This window comes from Cotesia typhae, unplaced genomic scaffold, assembly GCF_013202065.1.
Source record: "Cotesia typhae breed Kobodo isofemale line unplaced genomic scaffold, CoteBio_Ctyphae contig_4, whole genome shotgun sequence".
Classification (NCBI taxonomy): domain Eukaryota; kingdom Metazoa; phylum Arthropoda; class Insecta; order Hymenoptera; family Braconidae; genus Cotesia; species Cotesia typhae.
The window spans coordinates 9,296,966-9,310,389 of record NW_027423748.1 but is presented as its reverse complement, the minus strand read 5'-3'; the positions used below and the strand labels follow the sequence as shown (position 1 = coordinate 9,310,389).

The following is a 13,424-nucleotide window of genomic DNA, read 5'->3' as shown; positions in this document are numbered from 1 at the left end:
AAATAACCAATTTATTTTTAACTTTTATATATTTATTTCTTAACTTAAATCTTACATAAAATTAACCATTATTTGATCTTAAATAATAAATGGCTTAAAAAGTCCAAACAATTAAATTTAATGAACTAGATCATGAAGTTAAATTCTAATGACATTAAAGATAATCATGTGACACATGAGTCAGTCAGTAATCTCTTACAAAAGTATAAATACACAAAAAAAAAAAAAAAAAAAAAAAAAAAAAAAAATTCTATTTTATAAATACTGAAAATTTATTTTTTTCCCTTCTTGTCGTCCTTCTTGCATTCCTTGGCGCAGGCGTCTTTTTCGCAGGACTCGCGGATGGCCGGCTTGCCAGTGTGCTCGATCTTGATCTGTCTTTCGCCTTCGACCTTCGGAATGTCTTTTCTAGGAGCGATGATGGTGAGTACTCCATCAGATGACAAGTTGGATTTAACCTGCTCGATGTCACACTGCTCCGGGATCATGTACTTGCGCACAAACTGCCTGGAGATGAATCCGTGCTCGTCCTGCTTCTCCTCGTGCTTGGCCTCGATGACGACGCACTTGTCAACCACCTTGACGTTTATCTCCTCGGGCTGGAACTGCTGGACGTCCAGGATCACCTGGAACTTGTCCTTGTCGGCTTTAACGGTGGAGGAGCCGGAGTCAGCTTTGCGGAGCAATTCAGCCCAGGGCCGGTAGTAGGCCAGAGGATGACGACGACGATCAGCCACACGAGGTGCCAGGTAACGTTCGACGATGCTGGGTGGCATCAGCTGGTCTGGAGTCAGCCCCAATCCAAAGTCCTGGTCGAGCAGGCGGTGAGGAGCCTCCAGGTCTTCCCACCAGTTTGAGAACAACAATGGTACTAAAGCCATCTTCGTTAATTTTTTTTTTCACTCACAAATTATTAATCAACACTTGAGATATATTTTCGTAAAACGCTTTGAGTTTTCGCTTGTAGCGAGAGAAGTTATTTGTTTGCTTGCTTGAATTCAACTGTGCCGGTCACCAGTCACGCCGCGCTTATATACGCGCATGCCTTGTTGCGAGAAGCTTTGGGAACGTTCTTAACTGAATTTTCGAGAACTTCTTTATTAGTTTTACACTAAAAATTAAAAAATTATTCTTTTGTTTAATTACTAGATTTTTTTTTGTTATTTTTAATGTACTTACGTGAATAACTTCAGATTTTTAAACGTTTTATTATTTTTTCTACCACCGATGCATCCAGAAGCCGGCGTCAGTTGACAGTTCATTGACTTTTCGCTCGAGAACTTTCGCGACAGTTCAGAGTAAATATGTTTTATTTTGGAAGTAAGTTTAGACAGTTTTATAATTGAGGTATGTTTTATTTGTTATTTTAATTAGCTTGACAAGTGTGAATATAGCTATCAGCTGATTTTTAGGATACTGAAGTTGGCAAATATTTGAAAATTAAAAAAAAAATTGTTGTCAATAATTTTTTAGAATTTTTTTTATAATATTGAAATTAAAAGACATTTGATAATCTTCAGAATTTTTTTTATTTATAAAAAGTGAATAAAAAATATAAATTTAATTTTTTTAATGAATTTTTCACTATAATTAATTTATTAAGTGAAATTTTAATACCATAAATTTCAATCACACTGAAGTTAGCTGACAACTGTCAATTTTTTTTATTTTATAACAAATCATTTACTAAAAAAAATTTTAATGTCAGTTAAATTCAGTGTCTTCATTTTTATGTAATTGGAGCAACTAAAAACCTGACAATTTTAATAAACTCTTTCAAGATAAATAAAAATAAAAACAAATAAACAAAACAACTTTATGGAGGTATGTATTATTATTATTATTTTTTTTTTTTTTTTTTTTTTTTAATAATTATCTATTACATCACAGATTTATCATTGTTTTGATTCCTATTAATAGTACCAAAATAATTCTCGCAGTAAGTAAAATGACTAATATTTTATTTTCACAGCATGATAAATTGTGTAAATATTTTTTTTTTAGTGAATTATTTTGGCCGTTATTGATCTATACATATTTACAAATATTACAAATATCTATACATATTTGTTGCCAAGGTGAAGTGTACGCCCGTCTGGATCCAGACCAGAAGACGAAAGAAAATACCAGAAAGGTCTATGCGTTTCTAGGTTACGGAGGAGGGAGTGCGATAGACGACTGCTATTTCCTTTGTTTACGAGTTACGAGCCTCGAACGCTCGAGATTGGTCGAGGATGAGCTAACTGGTTGTATCGTTGGGGAATAGAATGAAAGTGCAAGTGAAATCAGCTGAAAGCAAGAGTGAGAGGTAAAATTTAATTTTGGCAACGGAACTGTTTTTTTTTTTTTTTAATCCACAGCAATATATAACATAATAAATGTAATAATATATTATGATCTGTTGCTAAGAAACAGTAAATTATACGTAAACTTTTATAAACTTTTTATTCTTATTATTTATATTATTTTAGGTGAATTTCGACTAAAAAATTTTATATTGATTGCGAATAATTTTTTCTGTTTATGAAACCTGAGAGCTCTCGAATGTTCATTGGAAGTCGGTTACTGACAAGATTAGGGGACTGAAGAGGAGGAAGGAAGAAATTCAACAGTTCGATATACTGCTTATATAATCTTCTATTATGTTTTATATAATAATAATAAACGTCAGCTGTTTGCTGGAAGAAAAAAATAAAATTCAACGGTCTGTATACAATAGGGTTCTAGTAAGTATATAAATATAAATATAAATATATTTTTACGTTAAAAATACAGTATTGACCAAAACGAGTTGTTTATTTTTTGTTATAAAATTCACAGTACAGTTCAGTCAAAAAATTTTACCATCTACGGAAAAAATATAATCAATATTCTCGAAAATTCTCTTTAAAAAAATAAACATAGTGAATGTTTATTATTTATTTATTTATTTATTTAAAATTTATTTAAATAAAAAATAAGAAGAAAAGTTTGAAAAAATAATTTTTTTAGTTCTAATTTATTTAATATAATATATTAAAAAATTTTTAATGTCTGCTGACTTTTGTGTTATATATTTACTCAATTCATGCCAAGCATATTTTTTGATAAGAGTTCTGAGTGAAGAAAACAACATATTTTTTTTTTATAATTTTTATTAAAATAATCTCGCAATTTACAATTCAAGGATTATTTATGATTTGAAATATATTATGTTGAGGCATTATATTAATTTATTTATTAACAATATTATATTACATTTGGGCAGAAAAATATATTTATTATTTAATTTTAAAATTCAAAATATATTTTAGCCAATTTTAAAAAATTTATATAAATTCTATTAAGCTCAGATTTTAATTTTTTTAAAACTTTAAAGCTGAAAATTTGATATATCTTCTTTAAAATAATTATAAATAAAAATAAAAAAAATCACATAGTACTGATAAAATATATTTACATAAAATTTATAATTCAATATGAACAATTTTAAATTTAAAAAATAATTTTTAAATTATCCAATTAATAAAAATAAATTTTTCAGTAAAATAAATTTAATAAAATTATCCAGCGGCAACAGACCCATAGTACCTTTGGCGTCGATTAGGTGACCTTGGCCTGTCAACCTCCGCAGCATTAGGATCAACTTCAATAACAACTGGATAAGATAAATATTCAATCAAAATAGCTCTACCACCTTCTGATTCTTTTTTAGGCACCTTGATTGTCAAAACTCCATCAGAAGACAACTCTGACTTGGCTTCATCAACGTCATACTCTTCCGGAACTTCATACTTCTTCTCAAATTCTCTGGACAAGGTCCCGAACTCATCCAGCTCATACTCATCTCCAGCTTGGACAATAATAACATTGCCAACAACTTTAACTGCAATGTCATCCGGGTTATATTGGGCCACGTTCAAGGTCACACTGAACTTCTCCTCGTCTCTGTACTTGGGCGTGATAAATCTACTGCGTTGATAAGCTACATCAAACAATGGATGCTGGTAATTTCTGTAATTGGATGCTGGGAAGTATATATTATTTATAGGCATCCCGAATTCTTGGTTGTCAATACGGTGAGCCTGCCTGAGGCTTTCCCACCAGCTGGAGAACAGCATGGGTACCAATGACATGTCACTGATCACTTGAATCACAATTTATTCAATTAAATTAAATATTTCTTCTTTAATTTTTTTACTACCTCAAAAACAATTTAATTTACGCTTTATTGTCTTTATTTATAGTCTTCTTCCTGAATGCCTGTTAAACAAAATAAGAAGATGACAGTATACAATAATATCTCTTTTGCAAGTAACGTATTGACTCAAACACTTATTTTAACTTACTTACTATTTTTTTTTTTTTTTTAACTATCTAGTCGAAAAATAAAAAGCGTTGCAGAAATTGCGCTCTGCAATTGACATTCACCGAGTCACTAACGTCATCGTGTATATTTTCTAACATTGATATTGACATACTTCTTCTTATATAATTATTTATGTACACTACTCATGTCAATTCAGGTATTTTTTTTTGAAAAAATTATTAATTTTAGTTAATATTTAAAATTTTTAATAATATTTTTGTAATTATTAATTTTTTTTAAGCAATTTCAATTTTTTTTTTACAAGTATTCAATTGATTCATGCGCGCGCATATTGAACTCAGTTCAATTTTCATATATAAATAAATGCATCAAATTGTATATTCTTTAATAAATAAAATTAATAATTTAATTCAATTATTTATTATAAAAATTAACCTGTCAAGTATTTTTTTTATTTTGCTTTATTTTTATTAAATTATAACGAAAAAATATTTTTATAATTACCTTTTAAATCTTCTTGCTTATAATTAAAATTCTTAAAATTAAACACAATTTATGACAATAAAGTTAGCCAACATATAAAAATTTTTATAATTTTTTTTATTGAAAAAATCTACATGTTAAAAATTTTAAAAATTATACGTGCAATTTTTTAAAAATATTTTTTAGTTTTAATTTAATAAATTAAAAATAATCAAAACTTTATTAAGGCTAATTTTAATGTTATCCACAATTTAATTTAATTTAATTAAAACTAAAGGAAAAGGATAATATAAATAAAAAGATTTATTTGACTCATGAGTGTTTTATTTATTTTTATAAAAAAAATTCTCGAGAATACATAACTACAGTGTAGAGACTAGTGCTTAAATCCTAACTAGTTTTTTTTTTTTTTTTTTTTTTTTATTAAAAGTTAATAATTAAATGCAATGAAGTTAAATCTAATTAAAAAAAAAAATGAAATAACATTAATGATAGTGAGTCTTCTTAATTACTTAATAAATAATAAAAAAAAAAAAAAATATTTAAGCCTCAGCTTTCTTATCTTTAGCCTCTGCGGGTGCAGCCTCGCGAATGGCGGGCTTGCCGGTGTGCTCGATGTTGATCTTCCTCTCGCCTTCGACTTTGGGTTGTTCTTTGCGTGGAACAGTGATGGAAAGCACTCCGTCTGAAGACAGCTTGGATGACACATGATCAATATCGCACTGCTCGGGGATGAGGTAGCGCCTGGTGAACTGACGCGAGATGAAGCCATGTTCATCCTGCTTCTCCTCGTGTTTTCCCTCGACGACGACCGATCGGTCGACCACTTTGACATTTATTTCTTCTGGCGCAAATTGCTGGACGTCCAGAGAAACATGGAAGCTGTCCTTGTCGGCTTTGACAGTTGACGCTCCGCCATGGCCTCGACGGAGAAGCTCGCTCCAGGGTCGGATGTAGTCCACTGAGCATCTTGACTGAGTCTTTGGTCGTGTCAGGTAGAGGCCGACGCTCTTTGGAGCTGTCACTGCCGGGTGTAATCCCAGACCGAAGTCCTGGTCAAGCAAACTGTGCGGCGCTTCCAAGTCTTCCCACCAGTTTGAGTACAATAATGGTAAAAGTGACATTTTGATGTTTTTATTTAATTAATTTAATTTATTTAATTAATAATCACTTGATAAAATTCTTGTAATAAATAATTACAAAGAATTACTTTAATACTTGTCAAAGATAATTCTCGCTTGAGTTTTACTTTTAGACTGATGCACTAGCAACCGCGGACTGCCTTTTTATGTGTTAGGTGGCGCTGAAACGCCGGCCGGCGACTGTTCTCAATAAGTCTCGAATTTTCTACAACCTTCTATTTGTTCTTTACATTATATATTTTTATTATTATTATTTTTTTTTTAATTAATTTTTATTATTTTTGTTTATTTATTATTAAATTCAATAAATGTTTATTATTTTCACAGGAATTATGTATAAAATTGTGAAAATCAGTCACTGATGCGCAGTATCGATCGGAGTGTCAACAAAATAATAAACAAAACGTACTAAAAGGTTTTATTTTGTTCGAGATGTTTTTAGAAGGAACCATATATATTTTTTTTTTATAAAAAAAAAATAATTCATGAATGAAAGGAAAGTACATTATGATTTTAATTTGTTTATATTTTATTTAATAAGAAAAAAAAATTGACATTTTAATTTTAGTTGAATAAAATTAAAAATTTGTCAAGTGACAGCTAACTTTAATTATATCATTATTTTTTATTTTCAGACATTCAAAATATTTTAGATGTTTTATTGATATATTATTAAAAAATATATAAAAGACACTTTTTAGACCAATTTTTGATGGATCTAAAAATAAATATTTATGAACCGATTTATAAATAAAAAATGACTTTTGTTGCTAAAATTAGTCGCGCATAATAACAGATTATGCATTGTGATATTTTTAAGAGTGAATCATAATGTTTGTCTGAGGTAAAAATATTATGAATGGAAGTGAAAGTAAAATAGTTACATTAAATTATCACTGAACTTGATCTTACAATTTTATTACACAATTAATTATTTAATGTCAAAATTTTTTTATTTCAACATTTTTAATAATATAAAAAATTTAATTTTTGACAGAGCAAACTTGAATAATTTTTTAATTAAATTTTATTTCAATTTAGATCTAAAAATAAACATTCACAATTGGAATATAAATAAAAAAAAAAAAAAAAAAAAACAATTAGCAGTGCATTGATCAACATATGATATTGATTATAAAATTATTTATGGAGCGTAAATTCGAGATTTTTCTCGTTGTTGCTATCAAATAATTTTTCCAGGCATTTTTATCAAAAAAATAAAGATTAAATTCAATTTTATTGATAACATTTGTAAAACGTAAATAGTTATGTCAGGATTAATTGAGTGCATTTACACTGCACTTTAATGGCAGCACTCGTCAATTTAAAAGGTATTTTTACTGCAAATATTTATTTTAATTATTAATTTATTTATTTATTTATTTATTTATTTATTACAGTCCCAAAAGCCTACTGATCAATAACAGGGTCATTTTATGGTGCAATGATATAAATTTATAGTAAAGAATTTATATTACATGTTGATTATAATAATAATCATTATTTTAATTACTTAAAATATTTTTGAAAATTAAAATTAAAAACAGAGCGTTCTCGAAACGTCGAGTAAACGTTAGTCTGACGTTTGCGGAGAGTATAAAAGCGCGAGACCGTGCGGCTAGCGTCAGTCGAAAAATAGCAAGCAACATATAAACTTCTATAAAAAAATAAAAAGCGTTTTTTTTTTGTAAATGAGATCAAGAATGTCTCTCGTACCGAAGTTATTTTCCCACTGGTGGGAAACTTTGGAGCGTCCTCACCGTCTGATGGACCAACACTTCGGAGTTCCCTGGAATCCTGACCAAATGTTCCGTGACATGGAGCGGAACTTCCGCGAGATGGAAAGAAGATTTCCATTAGCGTACTACAGACCTTGGGCCGACTTGATGAGAGAAGATGGCAAAGGAACCTCCACCATAAAAGCCGACAAAGACAAGTTCCAAGTCGCGTTGGACGTCCAGCAGTTCAAGCCCGAGGAAATCAATGTCAAGATTCAAGACAACTTTATCGTCGTCGAGGGCAAACACGAGGAGAAGCGAGACGACCACGGAATCGTGTCCAGACAGTTTATCAGGAAGTACATGATTCCGGAGCAATGCGACCCGGAGAAGGCTACCAGTGCGCTTTCCACCGACGGAGTGCTCATTATTACTGCTCCCAGGAAGCCTGAAGCCATCGAGGCCAAGAAGGAGATACCCATCAAGATCGAACACACTGGGAAACCTTCTATTGAACATCAAGAGCCGAAGAAAGTCGCTGCCAAACAGTAAATTTAAATTATCTACTTAATTATTTAATTATTAATTAATTATAATTATATGTAAGAAATTTTTGTTATTATTTAAAAGTCTGAGTCATTTTTTTTACTTGTAAATTCTACATCTCATTAAAATTTAACTAGTCTTTGAATCACTCATTTTTTGTAAAAATATGTAAGTGAAGCATTTCAAAGTTTAGAATTAAATAAAGAAGAAAAAAAAATAATTAAGAGTTAATTTTTATTTATTTTATTACTTACCTGTCCTTTTAATTATAAGTTAGAGTAAGGTAGTTTTATTTTAATTAAAAAAAAAAAAAAAATAAATCAATTGATTTATTAAATAATGATGAAAGTATTTATGAAATATATAAATATATAAAAAAATATATGAAAAATTGATGTGGGTACTCAAATTAAAGGTCTCGATGAGTGTAATGTCGGAGTGAACTTATATTATATCTTATTAATAGCTAAAAATACTACAAGCTAATTAATTGAGTGATATTACTTAATAAGATTAAGTTATAATAATAACTACAGGACTAATTAATTCTACATTGCACAACAGGATTAAATACACAACTAAATAAATTACATAATTCTAACTATAATAATTTATTCAATTATATATACAAAATAGTTCTTAATTTTTGTAAATATCAAAGTTTACAATTATAAATATCAAAGGCAAAAATAGCTTAAAAGTACTTAAAAAATTTTCTATTAATTAAAATTAACAAAAAGAAAATTATTTGTTTAAATTAAACCTCCAATAGACAGTTATTAAACGAAGAAAAATCTTACTTAAAGATTAAATTAATTATTTACAATAAAAAATCTTGTCGAATCTAACTAAAACTAGTTAAATAAATTTAAATAGTCAACGTCAACTGTACTTGATCGTCTCCAGGTAGCACATGAACGACTCTTGAAGCTCCAACTGACTCTCGGGGATCATCCGCATCGTCTTCGCCAGTCTTGAGAATAACTCCTTCGGAGTTTGTAATTTTCCAGATGTCAAAAGCAAGAACATCGTCTTCTCCGAAGCTGAGCGAGGGACTGACAGGCGGAGTGATGTCTTGAAGATCCTCTGAAGAACTGGCTGGCTTGTCAGGATCATCATCATCATTGAACAAATCACCAACCGGGGGCGTTTTATCCAAGTCAATTTCTTCTTTTTCACAATCATCATCTTCGTCAAATAAATCTCCAACAGGAGGAGTGATGTCCAGGTCAACTGAGTCTTTATTGTTGGTACCATCTGCATGATCTTGATCTTGATCATCATTTTCATCGTCAAACAAGTCACCAACTGGCGGAGTAACGTCCAGGTCAACAGAATCCTTGCTGCTCTTGGTAGCGACAGCGTCGTCATCTTGATCTTGATCTTGATCAAATAAATCACCAACTGGAAGCGTAACATCCAGGTCAACCTTATCTCCAGCATCACCAAGTAAAGGAGCAATAAATTCATGATAATCTTTATCAAAAAGTAAGTTGTTTGTAAATTTATCAGCCTCCAAATTTTTGCTGTAATTTATTGACTTCTTCTTCTTCTTTTTCAAGTCCGAAGACCCGAGCTTCGTCCACAACCCCGACATCTTCGTCAGAGAACGAGATCCTCTGTCTCTGCGCGATGACCTTGAATCCTTCAGCAGAAAAGAAGATATCCTCGGCATTGAGGACTTGGATTTTTTAGAACTCGACTCTGTAGCTACGGATTGAAATGCTGACTCCAGATTTTCGTTGTAGCTTGGAGTCTTGAAGCAGAAACTCGATGATCTAGACAGAGAACTCAATTTGCTATTTAAATCACTATTTTTAACTTCAACTTTTCTTCTTTTTGGCACACCAATGGGAATCGCGAACTGAAAATCAATGTCTTCTAATTTCCGGGACATTTTTACGGGAAACTGATTTTTTTTTTTTTTTTTTTTTAAGGTTTTTACTACAAATACAACGCTCCGATGGTTCACACAAAATGACTGTCTAGAACAGAGTGAATACGGCGTGCTGCTGTTAAACCTCAAGCACTTGTTGCTGCTGGCTAACTTCTTGTTAGTCTGAGTGGGGAACTGTCGGAAAATTTCGTCAGTAAACGACTAGAAGAGGTTTTACTTATTATTACTTATTATTTACTTAGTATTCTAAATACAGTTTATAATTCTTAAATTATTTTTGGGATTTTTCAGGTACAGGTTTTAACACGTCTGGCTAAAAGTATATGGCTGTCTTTAATTACTAAGAATTTAGAAGAGACGATCTTTAAATTTTAACAGCACGGTCAGGTAGTAATTGCAGGGTTTTTTTCTTTTGTTATGAAAATTGTCAAAAGATACTGGACGCTTATCTGACATAAATCAAAATTTATATTTATCTATTATGTTTGAAAAGAGCAATGTAATTTTAGGTAGAGAGTAATTATTTTTACATTAGTAAAATTTTGTCAAGATTATTATTATTATTATTATTATTATTATTATATGATAATTGATTGATTTAGCAGATATTTAATAATTTTAATAATTTTTCTAATAAATAAATTACTGCATTAAAAAAATTATTTAAAAAATTGACATTTAGAAATTTTAATAAATTAAAAATGCAATTTTTTTTTTTAATTATTTTTCGGAACAAATTTTTTTGTTAAACAAAATTTAAAAAATTAAAAAGTGACAGCTAACTTAAATATTATTATTATTAATTAATACTTGGAGATATATTTGGTTATGGTAGATTGTAACTATTTTGTTATAATTATTTAATTATTAATAATACTAAAAATGTCACTAAAAATCAGACTTACGATGATTGTTTTTTTTATTTTTTATATTATTATAAATAATTAATAACTTTAGGTTTTAAAAATAATCCAATGTCGGAAAACTTCACTTTTAACAGCAAATAATTTTTTAAAACTTTTAATTGTGTTTTAAAAAAATTATTAACAGTTGATAAAATTAATTTAATTTCTTGAAATTAAAATACTCACATAATAAATGACAATGTTAAATATTATAGTGTAAAATTAAGTTAGTATGGTTAGTTTATTTATTTATTCTTTAAGAGTCAACAATAATGAGTATAGTTTCTTGTTGATAAATTTGATTTAAAATTCTCACGCAAGCGCCTTAAGGTTAGTAACGCGCCACCTGTTATAGGAATTTGAAAACAACTTTGTAAATAAAACTTATATGATGGATAAAATATTTTTCTGTATAAAAAAATAATAATACATTAAATATTTGCCAGAAAAGTATGTACTTATGTTTGTTTATGTCATTGTACATTTATAGCAATTAAATTATAACGAAAAAATATTTTTGAAAAATTGCATGTGTAATTTTTAAAATTTTCTACGTTTGAAATTTTTTTTTTAAATAATTTTTTTAATTAAATAAATTAAATTAATTCTAACAAATTGTTTTTAGAAAATTGCATTTTTAATTTTTAAAAATTTCTAAATGTCAATTTTTTTGCCATAATTTATTTGTTAAAAAAAGTTCTAAAAATTATTTAATATATCTGCTAAATTAATGAGATTAAATATCTGCTGAGTTAATTTTAATTTTCACGACTTATAATACGCTAATAAAAAAAATATAATGTTTCAGGAAACGACCAGAAGCATCTGGAACGTAAACATTCTAGAAAACTCGCGAGCGTTAATTCCCCTTCTCAGTGAGAACTGAGCGAATATATAAAACCGGTGCGCCAGGATTCGGCATCAGTCTGAAAACAAAAAATCAATAAGCAACTCAACGTATCAAAGCGTTATCGCACGTTTTACGTGTACTAAAAGCAAGTTAAGTGCTGAAATAAATTAATATTTATATTTAATATCAAGTGTAAGTGAATCATAAAAAAAAAAGTAAGATGTCATTATTACCAACTCTATTTTCTCACTGGTGGGAAGACTTGGATCGTCCTCATCGTCTGTTCGACCAACACTTTGGTACCTCACTGAGTCCCCAAGACCTGACTCACGTCTACGACGATGAACCCAGCATCCTGGTGCTTCGCAATCCAAGACGTCATCTTCGCCACCACTACCACCCTTACGAGAAGACAATCGCCCGCAGATCCGGCGGCTCATCGGTTCTACAAGCAGACAAAAATAAATTCCAAGTCAACTTGGATGCCCAGCAGTTCACTCCAGAAGAGATAAACGTCAAAGTAGTCGGACGTTACGTCATCGTCGAGGGTAAACACGAGGAAAAGCAGGATGAACACGGCTGGATCTCTCGGCAGTTCTGTCGCAGATACCTGGTCCCGGAGCAGTGCGACTTGGAGCAGCTCCAGTCAAATCTGTCTTCTGATGGAGTCTTGAGCATCATCGCTCCCCGTAAGAAAGCTTTGGAAGATAAAAATGAGCGAGTTATTCCCATCACTCAGACCGGACAGCCAGCTATCACCACCGAGTCCAAATCTGAAGCTTCTGGCTCCAAGGTATCTTCAAGTCCTGCTAAAGCTGTCACTCTGGCTCAGGATAAAGCTTCTAAAACTGTCAAGGCTGCTTAAACACTTAAGTTTTCATTTTTTATTTATCATTTCATTTTTTTTTAGTTTGCATTTAATGTAAATTAAATCATTTATGTTCACTTTAGTTGTATTACTATACATTTATAATATAATTATTATATTTAGTGTAATTTAAGAGTTTAAAAATAAGACTAAAGTCGATGTTTTTTCGTCTTTAACTGATGTTGTAAACTTTTTTATAATTAAAATAAGTTTGTAATAAAAAGAGTGTTTAAAAATAATTGTTTTTAGTTATTTTATTTATTTTTATTTTTTTTTTTTACTCTTTTTAGAAAGTTTGTTTATTTATTTATTAAAACCAATCTACATTAATTTCTTTTAATTTAACTAAGATTTTAATTAATTTATAAAACGTAGAATAATTTAGAGAAAATATATGACATGGAGACACAATAGATGAAGAAATAAATATGAAAAATTTTAAAAATATGACATTAAATTTAGCTGTCACTTGACAATTTTAAAAATTATTTTTAATAAATAAATTATTAAAAAAATGGACTTGTAGGAATTTTAATAAATTAAAAATAATTTTTTTCTTAAAGAAAATAAAAAAATTGTCAAGTGACAGCTAAATTTAATGTCATTTTAAAAATATATAATTATTATCTGGATAGTGACAAAAAATTTTTTTATTGAATTTTTAGATGAAAAAAAAATTTAATTGTTATTTTGTATACTTGCTGCG

The 13,424-nt window shown here is 29.4% G+C and overlaps 5 protein-coding genes across 6 annotated transcripts; 2 read left to right on the top strand and 3 right to left on the bottom strand.

Annotated features, from left to right (window-relative positions):
* Positions 1-10: 10 nt before the first annotated feature.
* Positions 11-1,305, bottom strand: LOC141527576 (protein lethal(2)essential for life). Its single transcript, XM_074243145.1, has 2 exons — positions 1,180-1,305; positions 11-1,111 (listed from the first exon to the last, which is right to left on the bottom strand). The coding sequence occupies exon 2, from the start codon at positions 879-881 to the stop codon at positions 273-275; it is 609 nt and encodes a 202-aa protein (XP_074099246.1). The 5' UTR covers positions 882-1,111; positions 1,180-1,305; the 3' UTR covers positions 11-272.
* A 2,111-nt stretch (positions 1,306-3,416) lies between these two features.
* Positions 3,417-4,467, bottom strand: LOC141527577 (heat shock protein Hsp-12.2-like). Of its 2 annotated transcripts, none has more exons than XM_074243146.1 (2): positions 4,333-4,467; positions 3,417-4,242 (listed from the first exon to the last, which is right to left on the bottom strand). In XM_074243146.1, the coding sequence occupies exon 2, from the start codon at positions 4,113-4,115 to the stop codon at positions 3,543-3,545; it is 573 nt and encodes a 190-aa protein (XP_074099247.1). In that variant the 5' UTR covers positions 4,116-4,242; positions 4,333-4,467; the 3' UTR covers positions 3,417-3,542. The 2 variants fall into 2 exon arrangements, with proteins under 2 accessions (XP_074099247.1, XP_074099248.1); XM_074243147.1 differs by having other exon boundaries at positions 4,329-4,441.
* Positions 4,468-5,094: 627 nt separating this feature from the next.
* Positions 5,095-6,081, bottom strand: LOC141527186 (protein lethal(2)essential for life-like). Its single transcript, XM_074242529.1, has one exon. It carries the CDS (start codon positions 5,914-5,916, stop codon positions 5,335-5,337), a length of 582 nt encoding a protein of 193 aa, XP_074098630.1. The 5' UTR covers positions 5,917-6,081; the 3' UTR covers positions 5,095-5,334.
* A 1,277-nt stretch (positions 6,082-7,358) lies between these two features.
* On the top strand, positions 7,359-8,418 carry LOC141527414 (protein lethal(2)essential for life-like). Its single transcript, XM_074242894.1, has one exon. It carries the CDS (start codon positions 7,626-7,628, stop codon positions 8,202-8,204), a length of 579 nt encoding a protein of 192 aa, XP_074098995.1. The 5' UTR covers positions 7,359-7,625; the 3' UTR covers positions 8,205-8,418.
* Positions 8,419-11,886: 3,468 nt separating this feature from the next.
* On the top strand, positions 11,887-12,957 carry LOC141527430 (protein lethal(2)essential for life-like). The gene has a single exon (XM_074242917.1). The coding sequence runs from the start codon at positions 12,071-12,073 to the stop codon at positions 12,713-12,715; it is 645 nt and encodes a 214-aa protein (XP_074099018.1). The 5' UTR covers positions 11,887-12,070; the 3' UTR covers positions 12,716-12,957.
* Positions 12,958-13,424: the final 467 nt, after the last annotated feature.

Coding starts and splice junctions, on each gene's coding strand:
- LOC141527414 (XM_074242894.1), top strand. CDS start 7,626: ATGAGATCAAGAATGTCTCTCGTACCGAAGTTATTTTCCCACTGGTGG.
- LOC141527186 (XM_074242529.1), bottom strand. CDS start 5,916: ATGTCACTTTTACCATTATTGTACTCAAACTGGTGGGAAGACTTGGAA.
- LOC141527430 (XM_074242917.1), top strand. CDS start 12,071: ATGTCATTATTACCAACTCTATTTTCTCACTGGTGGGAAGACTTGGAT.
- LOC141527577 (XM_074243146.1), bottom strand. CDS start 4,115: ATGTCATTGGTACCCATGCTGTTCTCCAGCTGGTGGGAAAGCCTCAGG.
- LOC141527576 (XM_074243145.1), bottom strand. CDS start 881: ATGGCTTTAGTACCATTGTTGTTCTCAAACTGGTGGGAAGACCTGGAG.